The following is a 23178-nucleotide window of genomic DNA, read 5'->3' as shown; positions in this document are numbered from 1 at the left end:
GATCGTGTGGGTTTAGAGATCACATTTTCTTAGCTTGAATTTTGACACTGAAGTCAAACCTCTCTGCACAAATGGTAAGCAGTGCCTTCATGCCTTTATCCCCTCAACACAGATAAAGCTCCTTCCCTCTTCCACCCTTCTGAGGGGATTGCTCTGTCAGTCTCCTTAGCTGTAAAAATGGCAGATGCCGCACAGGGGGCGCCTGGCAAAGGCTCAGGAGTCGGGTGAGCGCTTTGTAATCGGCAGCGAGCAGCTGTGAGAAGGGTCTCCTGGAGCAACCCGAATAGTCTCTGTGAACTCGCTTATCCCCAGAGCCTCTCAAATGAAGAGGACGGGTAAGGGAAAGTCTCCTGCTCTCTCTCCCACCTTTCATTTTCCCCTACTTTTCAGGCAGTGTACTTGGCCAAGTGGCCAGGTACTCAAAGTCCATTTGTGCCTCAAGTGTCCGAGCTGATTTTTGTGCTCTGGTTTTATTTCTACAGAAAGATGGAAAGATTAAAAATAAGCAATCGTTTGGATATATTAGGATGAGAGATTTTACCTAATAGAAGGGTGGTGGCAAAAAAATTAGGGGAGAACGGAGTGGAAGGCTTCTTAGAGACTTGCTTTGGCTCCGTTTTTGGCAGCCCAGTTCTGGCTGCAGTTAAGGGAAGCAGCGTTATAGAATAAATCTGGAAGGTTAGTTTATTAGCTGCATTCTACTTATGAGCACACCAAAGGAAAAAAAAATACAGTTAGGTAGAACTTTTGTTTTAGAAATATTTAAGAAAAAAAGAAAAACATGCAAAAATATTACTGACCACTTTCATCCTAAATCACCATAGAACAAATCCATTTTCATTATGTTAGGTGATTCACTAAGTTCCTGTGGGCACGCATACACACATGCATACAAACATGAGAAATAAGAAGAACGCACATTCCAGTTTTATCTGGGTCTTTCTTGAGGAGGGGCCGCCATTTACATGAGTGAGAGTTGGCACATGTTTATGCAGCCCAGCGCGGTGGACCCAGGCAGCAGTTCTGGACTCAGACACTCTAGCTTCAAGTTCTAACTCTTCAGCTAACCAGCTGTTGTCCTTGAACTCCCTGCATAACCACGCTGAACCTCAATCTCCTCATCTAAAAAAATGAGGATGAAGGTCTCTACCTCTCAGGGTGACTGTGAGGATTAAATGAAATGCTTCATGGAAAAAAGGCTTAGCAGAGTGACTGGCACATGGCAAGGGTTTAAGATATATTAGCTATTCTGTTAATGATGATGTATATGTCTGTGACTTGTGTGAGGGAACAATCTGCCCAACCTAATTGAACCAAAGCTTTACAGTGTAAAACATACAGAATACTTAGGACATGACAAATACAGAAAACCTTTAATGTGTTAAAAACATGGAATATAAGTTCATTTGTTCTCTGGTTTCTAAGTGCAGCTATGGAGGGACTGAAGGAAGCCTAATACTAACACAGGAAGGAGGAAAAGCAATCTGATGGACATGAATATAGCCACCAAACTAGCCTAGGGATTTATTCAATGACACTACTTTACTGTTAACCTTCACTCATACCACTTATTATTCGGGAAACTGCTGCAAAGAGACCAGAAAGTGAATAGAATAATGATGTTTTTATGGCTCCTAATGTATATTGTTATTGAAAATCTGTCAATTTCACTGGCAAGCTTTTGGCTCAAAAATAAGATCTTCATTTATAATTTGCAGGCAGTGATAACTAAAATTATGAGAAGTAACTGGGAAATAAAAAAACTATTATGATAATTATCTTTCTCATTAAAAACATGAGGCATTCTGTTATCACTGGGATGTACAATATACTCTTTAACAGCTGCTGCTACTGATCTGAAACACATCTGAATAGGAAGGCAAATACATTACCGATCACCCAAATGATGAAAAATAGGTCCTGCTGAAAACGCGTGCGAAGTGGGACAGAACAGAACACAGCAGGACGTGCTTCCCGCCTATGCAAACCAGAGCGAAGCCACTTACAGATACTTCAGGAATCGGTCTCAACTTTTCCCCTGAGATCTCCTTTAGGGAGGTTTTGTTTATTGAAGCTGGTACTTGATGGGCTGGTCGGTCCTTTGCTTTGATAACGGGATCTGGAGTTTTCTGAGAGGCTTCACTTCTTCCCGGGGGAGAAAGGCATGGTGTAGGCACCACACTCATTTGAAAGTCTTTTCTATCTATCTGCTTTGCCAAGGAATTCTGGGTTTCTGATGCTCCTGCTTCTGCGTAGGCACTTTTTAGAGGTCCTTTATCTGTCCGCCTTGCAGCCTTCCCCAACATGTTCTCTAATGTTAGCTGAGTTAACCCTGAAGGACTAGTTGTTGGGCTCGGGGAACCCTGGATACTGTTGTTACCCTACATAGGGGAACAAAGTGAAACCACATTGAGCCAAAATCTGTGGTGAATAAGCTACTGAAAACAGTTCTTAAAAAGTTCATTTATTCTCTGAATAAAAGCAAAAGTATATATATATATACACACACACACTATTTTATTCTGCAATAAAAATATGAGTAACTAAAAACAGCAGTGCAATAGGTATAAATGGCTTGCTAAGATGCCTTGCTATGTGGTATCTGGTCTTGGTAAGGCATATTTTTTTTACCACTGAGTTACGAGAGAGCCATTCAGGAAGTAGTCACTAAAAATATAGTCATTTCAAAAGAGCATGTGAAAGAAGAGGATCCACCAGAAGTTACGTAAGAATTGTACACTTTGACTTCCTAATGAGCTAACTCCATGAGAAGAGAAATACCTAGAACTTACAGTATTTAGCTTATTTAAGCAGGGAAATGCTACTCTAAAAATAAGTTGGCCTATCAAAGTATATTTGTCTTAAATTATTGTAGGGAAGTTTTATTGTTCAAGAGCAATAGATAATAGACTTGTTTTGTGAAATATTTTTCTTACATGAAAATTTCAATTATAGAAGTATTTTTTTTCCATAAGACATGAGCATCATGAAATTGGAAAGCTACATGAATTTTACAAGTACATAGTTCTGAGATTATCCCTAGGAAAGCAAAAATTTTAATTTTTAAATCTGAGAAAGGAGGAACTACAAACATAAAATCAATGGCTGTGAAAGTAAATAATGGAAATGAGAAATACAGTGCTTTTTCAGTTAGTGGATTTTTCTGCTATAAAATAAGAAATTTAAAGAACTAATGTGATCATTGCTTATACTTGCCATAGTAGATTTTTCCAATTTGTTTTATTTACTTAAATATGTAATAAATAAGTGGATATTAAAATGATAAATTTAGGATTTAGAAAAAATCAATGAAAGCAGAGTATATATATCTATATATAAATTTAAAGATTTTATTTATTTATTTATTTGAGAGCAAGAGAGAGAAAGAGAGAGAGAGCACATATGCAAGCCTGGGGAGGGACAGTGGGGGAGGGAGAGGGACAAGAAGACTCCCCACTGAGCATGGAGCCCAATGCAGGGCTCGATCTCATGACCCTAAGATCATGACCTGAGCCAAAATCAAGAGTCAGATGCTTAACCAACTGAGTCACCCAGGCACTCCAAAAAGCAGATTATAATTTTAAGACATTATTTGCTGTCTGAGAATGTATATCTTACATTCAGTTTCAGTAAGCTATTCCCTACCCTTCCATTTATAGCCACACAGAACCAAATATCTAGTTATTCCCCAAATTTCGTTTTTTATTTTTAAACTTTTTTTAGAACAATTGAGAGGGGGCAGAGAGAGAGAGGGAAAGAGAGAAGCAGGCTCCATGCTCAGCATGGAGCCTGACAGGGGGCTCGATTTCAAGACCTCAAGGTCATGACCTGAGCTGAAATCAAGAGTCAGACACCTAACGAACTGAGTCACCCAGGCATCCCCCCAAAATTTGGTATTTTTAAACAAAATATTCGAGTGACTGATTGAACTACTGAGTTTCTTCCTGAGTGTTTGGTCATCATCATGGTCAATGTACAGATCACTATCTGAGGTGAGATTTCCCCTTCAGTAGAAGTGAAGCCTGTGTAAAGGTGAGAAAGCCTGCTCTAGGTTGTGCACAGGCCAGAAGAGGATTTTTTTTTTTAAGATTTTATTTATTTATTTGAGAGAGAGCGCACCTGACAGAGAGTACAAGCTGGGGGGCGGGGGTAGGGCAGAGGCAGCAGCAGACTCCCTGCTGCAGGGAGTCCGATGTGACTTGAGGCTTGATCCCAAGACCCTAAGATCCTGACCTGAGCCAAAGGCAGACACTTAACCTACTGAGCCACCCAGGCATCCCCAGAAGAGGAGGGATCTATCTGTCTGTATGTCTGTCATAGTTCTGCCTCTCTTCCTTTCTTCCTCATCATATCTAGGGCTATTGCCGTAGGCACTGTAGATGCTGGGGATATAATGGTAGCCCAGAACTTAATCTCTGCCATTCGGGGTCTTTGAGGGGGTCCTTGCATGATGCGATTCAGGGTAATCAGCGACGGCACATGATAGAAGGCATGGGTGTGAGTTTGTGTGGTGTCTGCAGCGTCTGTGGAGATAGTAGAGAGGGAGGCCAGTTAGGAGACTGTTGAACGATCAGGATTAGAGGTGCGGGCGTGGCTGTGTTGAGGCAGTGGTAGTGGTGATGGAGAGGCTGGGCTGACATGAGGGCTCTGTAGAAGGCAGGGCATGCTATACTTAGTGACTCTGGAAATCTCTAAAATGGAGTCTGCAATCCCTAATCCTGTCACAAAACAATTTTCCCTTCTTGTGGAAAGTAGCTGGGATTAGCAGGTAACTGTATTCTCAAGAAAGGTCTTAGAACACTCGGGTCTTAGAACGTCTCCTAAGAACCAGCTTGCCTATCTGTAATAAAGGATGAGAACTGTGGAGTGTCTAAGGATCTTCTTGTTATTCATCCTGGGCCTAAACTTGCTTTGTCTATGCTGGCTTGATCTTCTCATACATATATTTCTTTATAAATGATGGAGAAATCTATTTCCAGAGCCCCAGATAAAGAAAAGATGGTGACTGGATGTTGATCCATGTATTACTTTATGTCTCAAGTGAAAAAATAAGAAGGTTGGGATATTTCCGCCCTTGAAACAGTACTGCATTGGCCTCAACTGCAGGCACTGGGCAACTCTCTCTGCTGTACACCACTTACTGAATGAGCTCATCCTTCACCGCCATTCTGAGAACCCTTAGGCTATTCGCATGGTTGAAGAACCCTGTCTTCAGGCAGAAAACTGGAAAGAATAACAGAGACCTGAAAAATGCCTACTGTCCTAAATTACTAAGGAATGGAGTGGGGGCTCTTGCAATTTTTGTTTCACAGAGACGAAACGAGAACAAAAGTGTAGACTTGTCAAGAGAAAGTAAACAGGAAATATAGCAAACATCCCCCAAACCCCAGTTCTGAGAAGGTACTGGGGGAAATAGGATAGATTTCTTGTTAATTCAGTCTGGTTGCTAGATGGTGTTATCTCTTCTCCAGCTTTCAAAAAAACTCTAATTTTCTATACTAGTTATATACAATGGGCAGTGGGTTTTCGGTGACCAAAAGACCCTCTACTCATTCATTTCCATCATATTTCCATAATAAAAAATAAACATGTGCTATGTATTTAAAGCAGATATGCCCTAAAAATAAGGTTGGTTAAGCAGAAAAGGTATAATTATGCATATTTGGGCCAGAATCTTTGGATCCCTTTGGGATTCCATTTTGTGTATGACATAGGCAGAAATTGGGAGCTTTTGCAATAAAAATGAGTTCAGTAAATATTTACTAAGCTTCTGCTAGGTGTAAGGCATTTTCTAGGCACTACAGAAGGTACACAGATAAGAAGAACATGGGCATCACCCTCGAGAGGCACAAAGTCTTAAAGGCAAAAAAGGCATAAAGCAGAGAGATAGACACCTACAAAAGTAACAATTTCATAAGGGAGAAGGTAGCAAATATCATTTCAAAAGTTTCAGATGCACTGTTACAGGGATACCTATAAAGCCAGATGTTGGCTACATCACTTTATAAACACCTTAAAAAATCACATTATTTTATAAGAAGTCTATTTTTTGCACCTCTGGGTGGGTCAGAGTACAGCCTTTTCTTCCTTCTAGTAGTTCACTCAGGTGTAAAATTATTTCTTTTTGCTTGGCATGAACAGTGATTATACACACAGAAATATTAATGAGATGTATATGGACATTCATCTCACATTTTTCCTAAGATATACCCTGGTTTGGAGATGGGCCGAGGAGGACAGATTTAGCTGTGTTCCCTGGTGAGCATTCTCTTGGTTGTACTGCATTTCTACGATAATATGTTTGCTATGCTACTTTAAATATATGGAAAAGATAAGTAACTGGAGAATCTGGACAGAGTATAAAAGGCTTGCTTACTTTGGCTGCCCCAGAACCAATTCTGGTTTATCCCAGATTCTGAAAGGGGAATTAGGATAAATGAGAAAGGCAAGAGATATACGAGACCAATATTTTGACTTAAGTTAGATCGGCTTCTCTTTTTGAGAGGAAATAGAGACTAAAACCTAGTATTATATTTTATAGGAGTGGTGGTACACTGGCGAAACTCTATTCCTTTCTTTAGCAACACTTTTGACTTACTAAAATAGATGACATATGTATAGATGATGTTGATTGATTTCACATATGTAACACCTTTGGGCTCGACATGCTCTTAACTTAATTTTTTCTTATATAACATATGCATTTGTTATATGCATTAAAACTTAACTTACTATGACCTGATTGAAAAACAACCACGTTTTCCCCTTTGGTTTATCATTTAGCTACTGAAAACCTGTACAGAAATTGAATATAATTTGTCAGAGTGGGTAAAGAAATTGTCATGCCATTTTCATGTTCCGATCGTCTGTTCATCTGTTTCTCAGAAGAACAAATACAAAATGCTTTTGATTTAACTTAATATATTTTTTTAAAAGTCCCAAATCTCTTGAACCGTTTGTCTTCTGGGCTCAGAGGCATTTGTTTGTTAAATATTCAATCATGCCCCAGTGCCGGGAACATCAATAGAGTTTGCCTGATTAACTGTAGCATAGCATATGTACGCTGAAGATGAGAATGATTTCCCCAAGGAACCAGCACTTCCTCTGTTGAACTACGTTTCTTAAAAGGACATGCAGATGGGCATTTGGACAATAATTTCTGGATGCACAAAACGGATTGCTCTTGCTGAGCTGTAATTCTAAAAAGATAATTTTAATGACTCTTGAGGGCCACCTACTTGGAGCAGATGGGACCCAGACTCTTTGTATCGCAACTTTAATGTTGAGCGAGTCAGGCTAGAGCTCTGTTTTAGCCTTTGTAAAAGTGGATGATCATATTTATTTATATTTCAATTGATTTTTTAATTCAGTCCACTGTGAAAAGAAGTCTTGTAGAACATTCTTAAAAGTTCTCTAAAAAAACAAAAACAAAAACATGTCTGCAATATTCCAAACACATTTGTGATGGCAGTTTTGAATCTAATTGAGATTGAGTCAGCAGGAGTCTTTACTTTTGTCCAATGTTTTAGTGGCTAAATGCATGCACTGACAGCATCCTTTAGCTGGACATGGGCACTGGCAGACAATACAGATGATAGAGGTATATACTTCCACTGTCAACTAAAAAGCACAATTATTTGCATAGATGTAGCTAAAGATATTGGTCATAACAGAATGAAAAAAATCATTTCTTCTTTGAGGACAACAAGATTGGCCACTCAAATGTATCTTAAATGGCTTCCCTAACAACCATCCCCAAGAAGTATTTCTATTTCCACCTCTTGAATTTTATAGGAGACTATTAAAGTAATACAGTTCTCTCTGGGTGGCAAAGAGATAGTGGTATTTAATAATGCATTTTACTAGTTTATAAAGAAGTAAAATAAAAGGAAGATGTAACTGCTTCTAACAAGTAACTAACCTGCAGCAGGCTTAATATTAAAAGGGGTTGGGCAAATTATTTTTGTAAATATCTTTTTAAAAAAATTTTATTTTATTTTATTATGTTAGGTTAGTCACCATATAATACATCATTAATTTCTGATGTAGTGATCCACAACTCACTGTTTTCGTATAATAGCCAGTGCTCCATGCAGTACATGCCCTCCTTAATACCCATCACTGGGCTAACCCATTCCCCCACCCTCCTCCCCTCTAAAACCCTCAGTTTGTTTCTCAGAGTCCAGAGTCTCTCATGGTTCATCTCTCCCTCCGATTCCCCCCTCCATTTTTCCCTTCCTTCTCCTAATGTCCTCCATGCTATTCCTTATGTTACACAAATAAGTGAAACCATATGATAATTGACTTTCTCTGCTTGACTTATTTCACTTAGCATAATCTCCTCCAGTCCCATCCATGTTGATGTAAAAGTTGGGTATTCATCCTTTCTGATGGCTGAGTAATATTCCATTGTATATATGGACCACATCTTCTTTATGCATTCATCTGTTGAAGGGCATCTCAGCTCTTTCCACAGTTTGGCTATTGCTGCTATGAACATTAGGGTGCATATGGCCCTTCTTTTCACTACATCCATGTCTTTGGGGTAAATACCCAGTAGTGCAATTCCTGGGTCATAGGGTAGCTCTATTTTTAATTTTTTGAGGCACCTCCATACTGTTTTCCAAAGTGGCTGTACCAACTTGCATTCCCACAGTGTAAGAGGGTTCCCCTTTCTCCACAACCTCTCCAATATTTGTTTCTTGCCTTGTCATTTTTGCCATTCTAACTGATGTAAGGTGGTATCTCAATGTGGTTTTGATTTGAATTTCCCTGATGGCTAATGATGATGAACACTTTTTCATGTGTCTGTTAGCCATTTGCATGTCTTCTTTTGAGAAGTGTCTGTTCATGTCTTCTGCCCATTTATTGACTTGATTATTTGTTTTTTGGGTGTTGAGTTTGATAAGTTCTTTACAGAGCTTGGAAATCAGCGCTTTGTCTGTAGTGTCATTTGCAAATATCTTCTCCCATTCTGTGGGTTGCCTCTTTGTTTTGTTGACTGTTTCCTTTGCTGTGCAGAAGCTTTTTATCTTGATGAAGTCCCAAAAGTTCATTTTTGCTTTTGTTTCACTAGCTTTTGGAGATGTATCTTGAAAGAAGTTGCTGTGGCCGATGTTGAAGGGGTTACTGCCTATGTTCTCCTCTAGGATTTTGATGGACTCCTGTCTCATATTGAGGTCTTTCATCCATTTTGAGTTTATCTTTGTGAATGGTGTTAGAGAATGGTCGAGTTTCATTCTTCTGTATATAGCTGTCCAATTTTCCCAGCACCATTTATTGAAGAGACTGTCTTCTCCATTGCATATTTTTTCCTGTTTTGTCAAAGATTATTTGGCCATAGAGTTGAGGGTCCATATCTGGGCTCTCTATTCTGTTCCATTGGTCTATATGTCTGTTTTTCTGCCAGTACCATGCTGTCTTGGTGATCACTGCTTTGTAATATAACGTGATGCCCCCAGCTTTGTTTTTCTTTTTTAACATTTCCTTGGCTATTTGGGGTCATATCTGATTCAATACAAATTTTAGGGTTGTCTGTTCCAGGACTTTGAAAAATGTCATTGGAACTTTGATTGGGACAGTGTTGAAGGTATAGATTGCTCTGGGTAGCATAGACATTTTAACAATGTTTATTCTTCTGTTCCATGAGCATGGAATATTTTTCCATCTTTTTGTGTTCTTCAATTTCTTTCATGAGTGTTCTGTAGTTCCTAGAGTATAGATCCTTTACCTCTTTGGCTAGGTTTATTCCGAGGTATCTTATGGTTTTTGGTGCTATTGTAAATGGAATCGTTTCTCTAATTTCCCTCTCTACAGTTGCATTGTTAGTGTATAGGAAAGCAACTGATTTCTGTGCATTGATTTTGTATCCTCCACATTACTGAATTGCTGGATGAGTTCTAGTAATTTGGGGGTGGAGTCTTTTGGGTTTTCCACATAAAGTATCATGTCATCTGTGAAGAGAGAGAGTTTGACTTCTTCTTTGCCAATTTGAATCCCTTTTATTTCTTTTTGTTGTCTGACTGCTGTTGCCAGGACTTCTAGTACTATGTTGAACAATAGTGGTGAGAGTAGGCATCCTTGACTTGTTCCTGATCTTAAGTGAAAGGCTCTCAGCTTTTCCCCACTGAGGAGATGTTCACTGTGGGTTTTTCATAGATGGATTTTATGAACTTGAGGAATGTTCCCTCTATCCCTATACTCTGAAGAGTTTTAATCAGGAAAAGATGCTGTATTTTGTCAAATCCTTTTTCTGCATCAATTAAGAGGACCGTATGGTTCTTCTCTCTCCTCTTATTAATGTGTTCTATCACATTGATTGATTTGCGAATGTTGAACTGCATTTGTATCCCAGGGATAAATCCCACTTGGTTGTGGTGGATGATCCTTTTAATGTATTGTTGGATCCCATTAGCTAGGATTTTGTTGAGAATTTTGGAATCCATATTCATCAGGGTTATTGGTCTGAAATTCTCCCTTTTTATGGGGTCTTTCCCTGGTTTGGGGATTAAAGTAATGCTGGCCTCATAGAATGAGTCTGGAAGCTTTCCTTCTGTTTCTGTTTTTTGAAATAGCTTCAGGAGAAGAGGTATTATTTCTTCTTTGAATGTTTGGTAGAATTCCCCAGGGAATCCATCAGGCCCTGGACTCTTGTTTTTTGGGACGTTTTTGATCACTGCTTCAGTCTTGTTACTAGTTAGGTTGTCAATTTCTTCCTGTTTCAGTCTTGGCAGTTTTAGGTTTCCAGGAAGGCCTCCATTTCTTCCAGGTTGCTTAATTTATTGACATATAGTTGTTGATAATAATTTCTAATAATTGTTTCTATTTCCTTGGTGTTAGTCGTGATCTCTCCCTTTCATTCATAATTTTATTAATTTGGGTCCTTTCTCTTTTCTTTTGGATAAGTCTGGCCAATGGTTTATCGATCTTATTAATTCTTTCAGAGAACAAGCTTCTAGTTTTGTTGATCTGATCTACTGTGTTTCTGGTTTCTAATTCATTGATCTCTGCTCTAATCTTAATTATTTCTCTTCTAATGTGTGGCTTAGGCATCGTTTGTTGCTTTTTCTCTAGTTCTTAAGGTTTAAAGTTAGTTGATGAATTCGGGATTTTTCTATTTTTTTGAGTGAGGCTTGGATGGCTAGGTATTTCCCCCTTAGGACCGCCTTTGCAGTATCTCATAGGTTTTGACTGATGTGTTTTTGTTCTCACTGGTTTCCATGAATTGTTTAAGTTCTTCTTTGATTTCTTGGTTGACCCAAACATTACTGAGCAGAGTGGTCCTTAGCTTCCAAGTGTTTGAATTTCTTCCGAATATTTTCCTGTGATTGAGTTTTAAAAGCATTGTGGTCTGTGAATATGCAGGGAATAATCTCAATCTTTTGGTACTGGTTGAGACCTGATTTGTGACCCAGTATGTGGTCTATTCTGGAGAAAGTTCCATGTGCGCTCGAGAAGAAAGTATTCTGTTGTTTTAGTGTGGAATTTTCTGTATATATCTATGAGGTCCATCTGGTCCAGTGTGTCATTCAAAGCTCTTGTTTCCTTGTTGATTTTCTGCTTAGATGATCTGTCCATTGCTGAGAGTGGAGTATTGAGGTCTCCTACAATTAACGTATTGTTATCAATATGACTCTTTATTTTGGTTAACAGTTGGCTTATGTAGATGGCTGCTCCCATGTTGGGGGCATAGATATTTACAATTGTTAGATCTTCTTGTTGGATGGAGCCTTTAAAAATGATATAGTGTCCTGCTGTGTCTCTTATTACAGACTTTAGTTTAAAATCTAATTTGTCTGATACAAGAATTGCTACCCCAGCTTTCTCTTGAGGTCCGCTGGCATGGAAGATGGATCTCCATCCCTTCACTTTCAGTCTGGATGTCTCTTTAGGTTCAAAATGAGTCTCTTGTAGGCAGCATATGGATGGGTCCTGTCTTTTTATCCAATCTGCAGCCCTGTGCCGTCTTATGGGAGCATTTAGGCCATTCAGGTTGAGAGTGATTATTGAAAGATATGAATTTATTGTCATCATGTTGTCTGTGAAGTCCTTGTTTCTATAGATTGTCTCTGTAAATTTCTGTTGTATATCACTCTTGGGGTCTTTCTCCTTTTATAGAACCCCCCTTAATATTTCTTGCAGGGCCGGCTTAGTGGGCACATATTCTTTCAGTTTCTGCTGGTTGTGGAAGATCCGCATCACTCCATCCATTCTAAATGACAGCCTTGCCAGATAAAGTATTCTTGGCTGCATGTTCTTCTCATTTAGTACCCTGAATATGTCTTTCTAGCCCTTTCTGGCTTGCCAGGTCTCTGTGGATAGGTCTGACGTTATTCTGATGTTCCTTCCTCCCTCTGTACGCAAGGAATCTCTTCCCTCTAACTGCCCTTAAGATGGTTTCCTTGGTTCTAAGATTTGCAAGTTTTACTATTACATGCCGGGGTGTTGGCCTGTTTTCCTTGATCTTGGGAAGGGTCCTCTCTGCCTCTAGGATGCGAATGTTTGTTTCATTCCCCAGATTAGGGAAGTTCTCAGCTACAATTTGCTCAAATATATCTTCTAGTCCTCTCTCTCTCTCCGCCCCATCAGGGATCCCAATAATTCTGACATTGGAACGTTTCATGGTGTCACTTATTTCTCTGATTCTATTTTCACGGATTTTGAATTGTTTTTCCCTGGCCTCCTCTTTTTCCTTCTTTTCTATCAATTGGTTTTCTAGATCACTAATTCATTCTTCTGCCTTGCTCACCCTAGCTGTTAGATTATCTAGATTAGATTAGATTTCATTGATAGCATTTTTAAATTCTGCCAGTACAGCTTTCATTTCAGCCCTTCTGTGTTGCCATTAATCGATTTCTCCATTCTAGCTATTGTCTTAACAATTGCTACCCTGAATTCCATTTTCAACATCTTGGTTATATCTGTATCCATTTGTAAATCTGTGGCAGACATCACAGTCTCTGAATCTTTCCTATTTTGGGGGTTCCTCCTCCTAGTCATTCTTTTGAGGGGTGGTTAAGGGAATGTACAGAGTCCAAATTACTGACCACAACCCAAGCAAGATGCACCTGTTTTCTAGGGACCTTAGGGTTGTTGGCCTCTTGTTCTCCCAGCCTGTCTTCTTGGGGAGGGGCTTGCTGCACTGTTACTCAGGCAACCGTGTTTGGGCAGAGTTCCCCTGTCCCCTGTGGGGGGAGATGGGCTCAGTGAAAACCGTTTTTTGGGGGCTTTTGTTCTCTGGCGCTTTCCCTGGAGGTTTTCCGCATCTCTTCCAAGAGTCAGAGCAGAAGAGATCATTTCCAACCTTCTGCCTCAGAGCAGAGAGAACACAGTCTGTTCTTCAGTGAGCTCTCCAGGCCACACTCTCACCGTTTCTATCTGTGCTGCTATAAACTGCAGTGTCCTGGGTTGTGCGCCCCTCAGCAAGGCTCCCAGTCCTCACCTCCAGGTTGGGGCATGTCTTTGCCCTTTGTGCTTCTATAACCACCAGCCGCCCCCAGTTCACATGCGTGGCCCCGCCACTCCAGGTTTCAGTCTGGGGGGCTGCCCTAAAGTCCTTTCCCCACCGCTACTGCTCTGCGACTCTGTGCCCCATGTCCCCAACACGGAAGGCTTTTGCACTCCTGTGTTGTTTCATCTTCCTGGCACCAGTGCTTATGGTAGCTCCTTTCCCCTTCCATTTATCTTCAGATTTGTGCCTGCAGACTCACGGCCCCCTGTTTCATACCTCGAAACCAATCGGCTGTGATTTTCTGTTTGTAGAGATCCAGATCTCTCTTCTTACATCTCAGGCTGATTTCGTGTATGTTCAGAGTGGTCTGGTAGATATCTAGCTCAATTCCAGGGACCGGTTGGAATAGGGTTCCTTACTCCTCCACCATCTTTTCTCCTATCTTTTGTAAATATCTTTACCTGTAGCCAGTGATGCTTCACAGACAAATAGCAGAAGTTAGAAGGACTCTATGGGGTGTGCAAACTATTGGGGAAAATGATGAGACTCTTTTAATTGTTTAAGACAGAAACATATTTTTCTCTAAGTTAAAACTTCATGCTCTTTTAGCTGATAACACTTTAAAGATTTCTTGCAGAAACTCCTATCCACAACCAAATATTTATCCACAAGATGTTTATCTACTAGCAGAAGTGGTAGAATGATATTCTAAGCAGACAAGAGTTTTAAAAATCTTCTTTTCCTGCCTATCACAATAAGAGCCAAGTCACAAGAACCAAGGGGCCTCTGACTTTTGCAGAGAGGAACAGAGCTTCACAAGATAGTAATAAAGACACAGAGCTGTGACCAGCCTTAAAAAATTTCACACACAGAATAAATATTAAATTTGCCTGGTAGGTTTAGAGTATGTTATGTTGTAATTCATAATATACAGGAACAAAAATGCAAGGCAATATATTCAAAATAAGAGTCCTTCCATTTTTTTCCCAACATAGACATCGACATTTAAAATTTTTAAAAGGCTACAGAGAAATATAAGTAGCCTCAAGAGGAGTAAATATTCTTTCTATTGTGTGTATGTACATGCGTGTGAGAAAGTAATTCAAATTCACTAGTCAAGTATATGGGGTGAGTGGTTTATAGACTAACCTAGAAATATAAACTATGAGGGAAAAAAAATGCAATGAAACAGCTTAACTGCTGAGTGCCAAATAAAAAAAACCAAACAAACAAAAAAACAAACCTTCAAAGCAACAATACAAGGAAAACTGAGGAGGACTAAAAGGGTCTTTTCACTCCATTGTTGGTAAATTTGTCCTCTGCAGCCCTCCACGGAGTTAGATGGGGAGAAGATCTGGAAGCTTCCTAGCTAATTTGAATGCTCTAAGTAGTCAGTCCACATAATTCATGTCCAACTATGGATAATTTTTTGGCTTAATGTTCCAATTTGGATTGTAATACAGGACAAATTACCTGGCCTTGCAAATATCTACTTTAATATGTGATACACAGCCAGAGTTTTGGAAAAAGAATGACAGTATTTCTAGATGAAAAATTAAATTAGGGGAGTAATAAAATATTAATATAAAGCTAACTATTTCAAGTTGTAAACCAGGCATATACTCAAAGCCACATTGGGAATAATGGCATAAAATACAAAATAGACATGATAATAAAAGGAGGCTTTTTTTTTCTTTCAGATGCTGTAATAGTGGGAAAGGCACTCTGTTTTAATAACTTTCCTAGAATAATTCATTTTACATGGTAGTCTTGATTTTATAGCTATATATTTCTATAGTGTGCTTTTCAAATAAGAAGTACAAACTGAAAATTAATTGAGTATCAGGAATATTAGTATACATGGCTGCCTAGGGAATAAAATATATAGTAAAGCAAAGACTAAGACAAGAGCATATGCAAAAAAAAGAAAACTCATACTTTTGAGGCTCTCACACTAATGAAGATCTCAGATGTGAATTAAGGATTAGGAACTTAAATTACAAAATCAATGTATCACTGAAAGCTTATTTTAATTAGCTTTTACTACTGTATGTGTACTTTTCCTCTAGCTATCATGATAACATGATTTGATTTTTCTTAGATTACAGGCTACTGAATATATCTAATTTCCCTTTAAAAATACTCAATGGTTGACCACTAAAAGAAGTATTTTAACTACAAGTTACAAACTTCAAGCATAGTAAGTAATGTAATTATCCTCATTCATCCACCATTATTTATGACATGACATTGGTTTCCTTAAGTATAATTATGCTACTCTAAAGATATAAAATTCTAAAATAACACAACTAATAGTAAGGATGCTTAATTAACTAAACTGATTTTTCTTCAAAGACTATATGTAAATAAACATTTTAAATATCTAAGCCAATTTCCCATTGACTTACACAATTAATAAGTGGGAGAAGTGATCCTAAGGAAAAAAATTACCAAAAAAGTCCCAAACAAATGAATTTGATCACCATAAATTCTTGTTTAAACTTGTTTAAACATAACCCGTCATTTTTGTTGGTCATGTTTTCTATTTCATAGTTTGTATATTGTTACTGCCTCTAACAATAAACCCCTAAGCTTGTATAATATGGCAAGGTTTCTGCCCTTCTCTCTGGCTGCCACTCTTAGCAGGTTCCAACTAAAGATGGGCCAGGACAGGTGTTAGCAATGAGATGGTCCTAGTATAGACTCTAGCCCTATGCTACTAGTCATTTGGATGGTCATGGCACAGGGGTGACCAGATAGCCATGCCACTCAGAGCGTGGGTAATGCGTGATACATTTATTTTCAATTTCATGTAGTCGGTAATTAGTATATGTTTGAATAATAAACGATGAAGGATGTCAGAAGTAGAGTAGCTAGTAGCAAAAGAAAGCACACCAAGTGATAACAAACTAAAATATTCAGAAATAGTATTCCTCATTTTCCCATGAAGCTCTATTGCTTCTTGTCAAGGCTTATCCTTCATATAGACAAAAACACTAAGTTCCTCATGTCATGATGTTTAAAGGGCAGTTTCCCTCATAAAACTTTTCTCAAAGTTTTCAGGGAAGGGACTAACATTTCCCACCTGCCCTGAAATTTCCACCATTAAAGGAATTCTTTTGATTTAGGTAAGAAAGATGGTGCTGTGCATATGGGAAGGGGATGGGCTATCCCACTAATGAAATGGTATGAATTAATTTATCAGATTAACCAATTAATACTGTAGAAGAATTGACAGCTGGGATGGGGGCAGTGCTAGATGCTGAAGGCAAACGTTTATTTTAGTTTTTATATCTTAATGTTATTCAGGGTGAAAGGGACAAAGATGTCCACAGCAACATTTAAAATGTTGGCATCAAATGTACTATTTATGCATAAAGCAATTTGTGGTAGATTTATATTTGGTATTACTAATAGTTTCACCATGCTCAGAAGCAAAGATACTATAAAAAAAAGGATTTCCCCATGCACCTTGCAATGGAAACTCATTAAAAGTTGCAAAAAACCATAATTACTGCCTGAACAATTTCATCATATTCTCAACTGGCTCTGAAGGTAGGAGCAATGAACCTAATCTACATCCTGCTGTCCAAGGGGAATTCTTGATCAGTTATAATTATTAAAAAAATTTTTTTGCAAGCATATACAAAAAGTTTTTCTAATTATTATTATATAATAATTATACTCTATAACTTAATATATAATTTGCTATATTTATATTTATTACCTATAATTTAATATATAGTTATTATATATTATTATATAATTTTGACATAGAAATGATTTGTATCATTTTACAAAACCATAACTTGACTGTAATCTGCTTTTAAGAAAATTATTTTTCACAGAAAATAGGGATGCCTATCATTAGAGAACAAAGCTGAAAGAATTTCACAAATTCATTTCGTATGAGGGAAAAGAGTCATCATAATGTATTAAGATTTAAACAAATGTTTCAGAACTACTTTCCGTTTGGTTTATGACAAGTTTTTTTTAAACTTTATGTGAATTTACTGATTTATAAGATATATTTGTATTCTAAATAATTGCAAACAGAAAACCTCGGGTAAGGCAAGTCCCAGCACTAATCCATGATTCATTATCTAAACTTTAATTGGCACAACTCTTGAAACTCTGGGACCATATGGAAAATAATGAGTCTTAATAGGTCTAAGGTGGAGGGATGGTAGGGTAGTGAGGAAGCCAGAAAACCGTCAGTTCAGAATGCTTAGCCACTGCAGCACAATCTGCCCAGAGAGCTAGAACAATGTGTTCTCAGTGTTTTACTGGTTTCGCCATCATATAGCTAAACTGCATGTTATTTCTCTCATTCTGTGAGACAAAAATTAAAATGAGAAAACAAAAACAACCCCAAAACTGGTTTCCATAATTAAAAATGAAATTGGCTGACTGTTAATAAAAAAGGCAGCAATTTAGAGTTACCATAACAACCCGAGGCAACTGTTGACTGACACTGCAATCTGCCACCTTTTTATAAATAGCAGTTGATTCCCCTTCTTTCATTTCAGCTGGTTTTAGTGCTCAACGGAGCTAATGGAACAACTGCGCTTTAGAACGACTTCACTCATCAAGCAGTGTACCTCTTCGCTGCTGTCACCACCGTAAAAATCATCCTCCGATTCGGTGTCTCTCCTTGTCACACTGGCATCCTCTTTTAGATCCAAAATAAATGGGCACCCCTCTGGGGACATGTTCTGAGTTTTTCCATGAGGTGCTGATCGTGGTCTTGATGAAAAAGTGAAAATGTCCTTTGGAACAACCTGGGTTTCCTCTGCCAGTTGGCCATGTTCACTCTCCTTGCTGGCTTCCAGCCTCAGATGTGAAGTGTGGCAGGAATCATCATCCAGAAGGAGAGACTGTCTGCTGGATGCCAAATGGGAAATGCGATCATCATTTTCAGGAAATATCCACTCATCTGACATTTGGGAAAGATGACAAAAATTAGAGGAGTGTTCCATCAGTGTTATATTAAGGCAGGTAGTTAGGTTAAAATTTCTTGGGTTGAAACAGAGATTTATCAAACAATGCAGAAGCCAAGGAATGCAATTTATCTACCATCTTGTGACCTGCTAAACATTTAACCCATAGATCAGTGCCTATAGCTACAGGAAACTTATTTGCACTTCCTCTCCGTCTGAGTTGAAACACTGGTCAGGAAATTTTTAAGTCTGAAATAATTATCACCTGTCTTGCAGCAAGTTCTTCATAGCACAGCCTCATTAATTTGACATTCCAGGAGGGAAGAAATCTTCCAAATTTAAAAGGGTTTGAGTTACTAATATCTTCTTTTAACTGCAGGAGGACAGAATATTTAATGTTTCTTTAAATAAAATAACTGGGCATTGTTTGGATTACAAATCATGGAGGAGAGGAAACCATGAAAAGGTTAACAGGCCTTTCCATCCTACTGACTGAAACAGGACAATTCATAGACTAAACTGAGTAGACTTTTCCACTAATAGTAAATCCACAGAAACACTTGTTAATGTGATTGGTAAAAAAGATCTTTAATTATAGGAGAGAATGTTTTGATACATAAATCTTTTTGCACAACATTATTTGTTTTGATTAAAAATACTGTATACTACTACTGGGATACATTTTAATCAAAACCTTAAAAAATTTTGAACTTTAAAATTTTTTTTGAAATTTAGTTGACACACAATGTTATGTTAGTTTCAGATGTACAACATAGTGAAAAGATTTTAATTTTTTATGTAACATTGAGATAGATTTTTCTAACTACGATCCAGGCAAACTGACACAGACAAATGTTTATAATGAATGTCATTAAAAGCATGCTTACTTTCTTCTTTAGAATGACAGCAGGAAAAGATTGCATTTTTCTCAACTTAGTCTATTTTCCTTAAAATTTACTTTTTTTGCTGCATTATGTCAATGGTGAAAATCTTAACAAAAATCTGTTCAGCAGAACCAAAATGTGGACATGGTAATTTTACCCCGACTCTTGAATCCTGCTGTATCTATCTTCACAAGAAAAGTAACTAAGAGATATCTAAGATTTGCTGACTTGAAACTCTAAAGCCTACAGTTCAAAAGCAACAAACAAAAAGACCTTTAATAAAAATAACATTAATGGCACAAATAAAATCATATTCATCATAATGTATTCATTTCTTAACTTAAGATTATCATTATATAATATAACTTGCTTATAAAAAGGGTAACAAATATACATTTCTTAGAGAAAATCTGTAACTTTCACATTTTCTGTAAGTAAGTGGCCCAGAGCAGGCTGAATCTACTTCATTGGACCACATTCATAAGGGGATGTGGAGGGTCTGAAGTCAGTATACTGTGAGCAGGTGAAATAAACAGATTCACTGGGCTGTCCTCTTTTGGACAGCAAATCCTTTTGCATGGTGTTAAGCACATAGCAGATGTTTTGTAAACACAGTAGATGCTTTATTAATAAATAAATGTTGAAAAAGATCATAAAAACCAATGGGCTGCATTAAGTACATTGATAGTAAAGAAAATTGGAGGACAAGATACTGGGAATCTTCATTATGCAATTCAAAAACTTGCATGACCTATTGCCAAACGTATTATTAACTGTCAAAAAGTCAAAGTAAAAGGAGTGTTTCTACACCAAACAAACTCTAATTATCTCACCACCACATGCTTTTTTGGAATTCGTAGTTTTACCTCAAGTATTTCCATATCAATTGTAATGAATAATTTGGTGTGTTTTCTTAGGAAAATATGTAAATTACTGTGTAATCACAATATTGCAGCAAACAAGATAAATGCAAGAATGATCACCTAAACATCTAATTAGTTTTTCTACACAGTCAGATTTATGCTAGAGACACTAATTGTGCCTAACATTTTAATGAAGGTTTCAACATTGCATAAATAAGACTGACAAACTACAAACAATTTTCATTTATTTTCCTTTTTCCCTTGCTCAAAAACAATTCGCCTTTGTAAAAGTACCACACACCTGCTAGGAAAGATATGTTGATGGGCTCAATGCTCTACACTCCAACCATCTCCATTATAAAGAGGACTGGAGACTTGCAACAATAGGTAATCTTTGGGGACAGTGACAATGCCCTGTGAAAACTTCAAAGTTTCAAACTTTCCTTCTGAACAGGCTAACTGGTGCATTGAAACTTGGAAATAAAAATGCCCTTTCATCCATTAAAGTCTGACATGCAATTGGGGTTAAGAGGAGATTTATCAAAAAATGACAGATTTTAGCAAATGACTGCATCACAACTTCTCAAAATGACTGGGTTAAACATATTGATATTTCATCAATTATTAACGATTATAGTGGACTAAAGATGCCAACCTGCTTGATCAGGAGACTGCAGTGCTGGAGAGCTGGGGTTCATCTCTGTGCTTTGTTGGGACCCACTGTTGAGGGCAACTGTTGCTTTATCTTCATTCCTGTTATTTCCTGAAGAACTGCCTTTATTGGAATAAATATTTTTCACGATGTTATTTCTTTTGATATTTATAAAAGTTCATTTTGAAGAATGCTATTAATGCAGTGTGCTTTTCAACATGATTACTGAAAAGCACATTAGAGGTGACGATACAGATTATCTGCAGTTCTTTTCTCTTCCACTAGAATTTTTCAAAGATGAACTCAGCTGCATTTTTGTAGAGGTTCATCTTTAAATTCCTTGATATTTGCATGGGGACATTTTAGATTTAAGTTTTACAATATGCAATAAAAGGAATTCCAAAACCCATATTATTTTTAAAGGGTCCTGTATTTTTCCTTTTGGTTCCACATAAAATGGAGTGTGTTTTCTTTAAATTACAATTCTTACACAACCTGACTTAAAATTTTAAACCAAGCACTTTCCTTCAGCATCTTAAGAAAATGGACACAGAATTAACTTTTCTATCTACTATTTTATAAAAATAACATGAATCCTAACAAGCTGAATTTCAGCCTACCTAAGAACTCCTCATTTTTGAGAAATTATGCTAACAGATGTGTACATGATATACTCTGGGCTTGACTCAGGATATATGAATGCATGTGCAGACAGATCTATACTTAAAAGCCTCAAATCCAATATTCAAAGGGATAACTATAATAGCCACCTATATTTATCTAAGGCTTTATTGGTTGCAAAGAGTTGAAATTTTAACCTACATTCTATTAGATGGCATGGAGTCCAAAGGGAGAGACAGCAAATGTAAAAAAAAAAAAAAAAAAAATACACACACACACACACATATAGATATATATATCTATATATATATCTGAAAAGGGCCCAGTTTAAAAAGAGGAGATATAAATGAAACATGAAAAATTATGAGTTAAGTTCAATTTTAGTAAAGTCTGCAGGCAGGAACTTCCTCTATCAAATTTGGGCTGTTTCTAAAAAACAATAATTTAAGCTTATTCTGCCTTTGACAGTAGAAGTAGGGAAGTCCTTTACTTCTGTGGTACTATTTAATCCAGCAAATCTCTGTTAGGGCTCTAGAGCAATTCTTTTGCAGAAGATTTGATTTCCATAATCCCTGTAGAAAAGACATTTATATTTTAAATGAATTGGTCTGTAATCCTTTGAAATTTACAACCTGCAGAGAGAGATTCCATTGCTCTGCATAATACACAGATATAAGATAGTATTGAATTAGTGCCATACCGCTGTGTGCCTCTGTCCTTTCTCTGCTGGTGCTTTTTAACCACAATCTTCTCCTGCTATTATTCTTATCTGCTGATGGTTCTTGAGGGGGATGTGGATGCATAACTTGCAGATCGGCTGGTACATTTTCATATCAAAGAACAAAAAGCCAGAACAGGAAGTACTATATGGTTTGAAATAACTCAGTAAATATAATTGTAGCTATAATGAGAATGTTCATATCATTGTGACATCATATAAAGCTGTATCAAAACCACAACTTATTCCTTCTTGGAAAATAGGCATTTGTTCAGATTCCATTATTGGGATTGTATCAGGCTTTCAAAATTACTGAGACAATTTATTCATGTAATATAACCTTATAGAGAGTTACAGGTAATTTGATTAATTATACATACAACATGCTATATTAAAAAAATATAAAAAATGAAATGGATTGCTAATATAGAAAAATAATTGCTTCCTTGGATAGAGGAAGTCAATAAGTATGATTCATCAACAGCTTGGAAGGTAGTTTCCTAAAGAACCCTGCAGAACTGCGATCAAACCTGAAAAAGAACTCCTAAGTGTAATTTAATTGTGTAATCATCATCATAATAATTAACAGCATTCATAGCAGCATCTAATATTTACTGAACGCTTAATTTCTTGGCACAATATGATGTGCTTGACTGGTTTTTCTTGTTGAATCCTCACAATGACCTTTGAGGCAGTCACTCTTCATTACTACTACTATTGCCAGTAGCCATTTTATCCCCATTTTACAGATGAGCAAACTGAGGCCCACAGGGTTTAGGAATTTTGATCAAGGTCTTACAGATGGTGGTAGAGCCAGGACTGAGTATCTATGGTCTTTATGTCCTTCTCTCAGTTTTGTACTGTATGAGAAATATAGTCTGTAATAGTGATCATTAATCTCTAAATCAAATAAAACGAACCCAAATGCCTTCCTTTTCAACTCTCACAAAAGTCAGACATGCAAGAATGGAAAAACTATAGTGAGTGATAAGCCTTTGGTACTGGTCTCAATTCTTTCCGATGATTACAAACTACAGATCATTTTACCTC

At 37.4% G+C, this 23178-nt stretch overlaps 1 protein-coding gene across 13 annotated transcripts in view; it reads right to left on the bottom strand.

Annotated features, from left to right (window-relative positions):
- CFAP20DC (CFAP20 domain containing) overlaps positions 1–23178 on the bottom strand; it is a 270624-nt gene that overhangs the window by 71634 nt on the left and 175812 nt on the right. For 8 of the 13 annotated variants that reach the window (XM_064594315.1, XM_045862042.3, XM_045862039.3 and 5 more), the window contains 4 exons: positions 22111–22227; positions 20793–20912; positions 18052–18386; positions 2007–2381 (listed from right to left, as the gene is read on the bottom strand). In XM_064594315.1, the coding sequence (XP_064450385.1) occupies positions 2007–2381; positions 18052–18386; positions 20793–20912; positions 22111–22227 (947 nt within the window). Of the gene's footprint in view, positions 1–2006; positions 2382–18051; positions 18387–20792; positions 20913–22110; positions 22274–23178 lie in introns of those variants that run through there. The other 5 variants (XM_045862043.3, XM_045862046.3, XM_045862047.3 and 2 more) reach the window with 3 other exon arrangements.

The sequence above is a fragment of the Mirounga angustirostris genome, unplaced genomic scaffold (genome assembly GCF_029215605.1).
Source record: "Mirounga angustirostris isolate CCGP_5_RB_7025 unplaced genomic scaffold, mMirAng1.0.hap1 SCAF_1, whole genome shotgun sequence".
Lineage (NCBI taxonomy): Eukaryota > Metazoa > Chordata > Mammalia > Carnivora > Phocidae > Mirounga > Mirounga angustirostris.
This window is presented reverse-complemented; position numbering and strand designations above follow the sequence as displayed.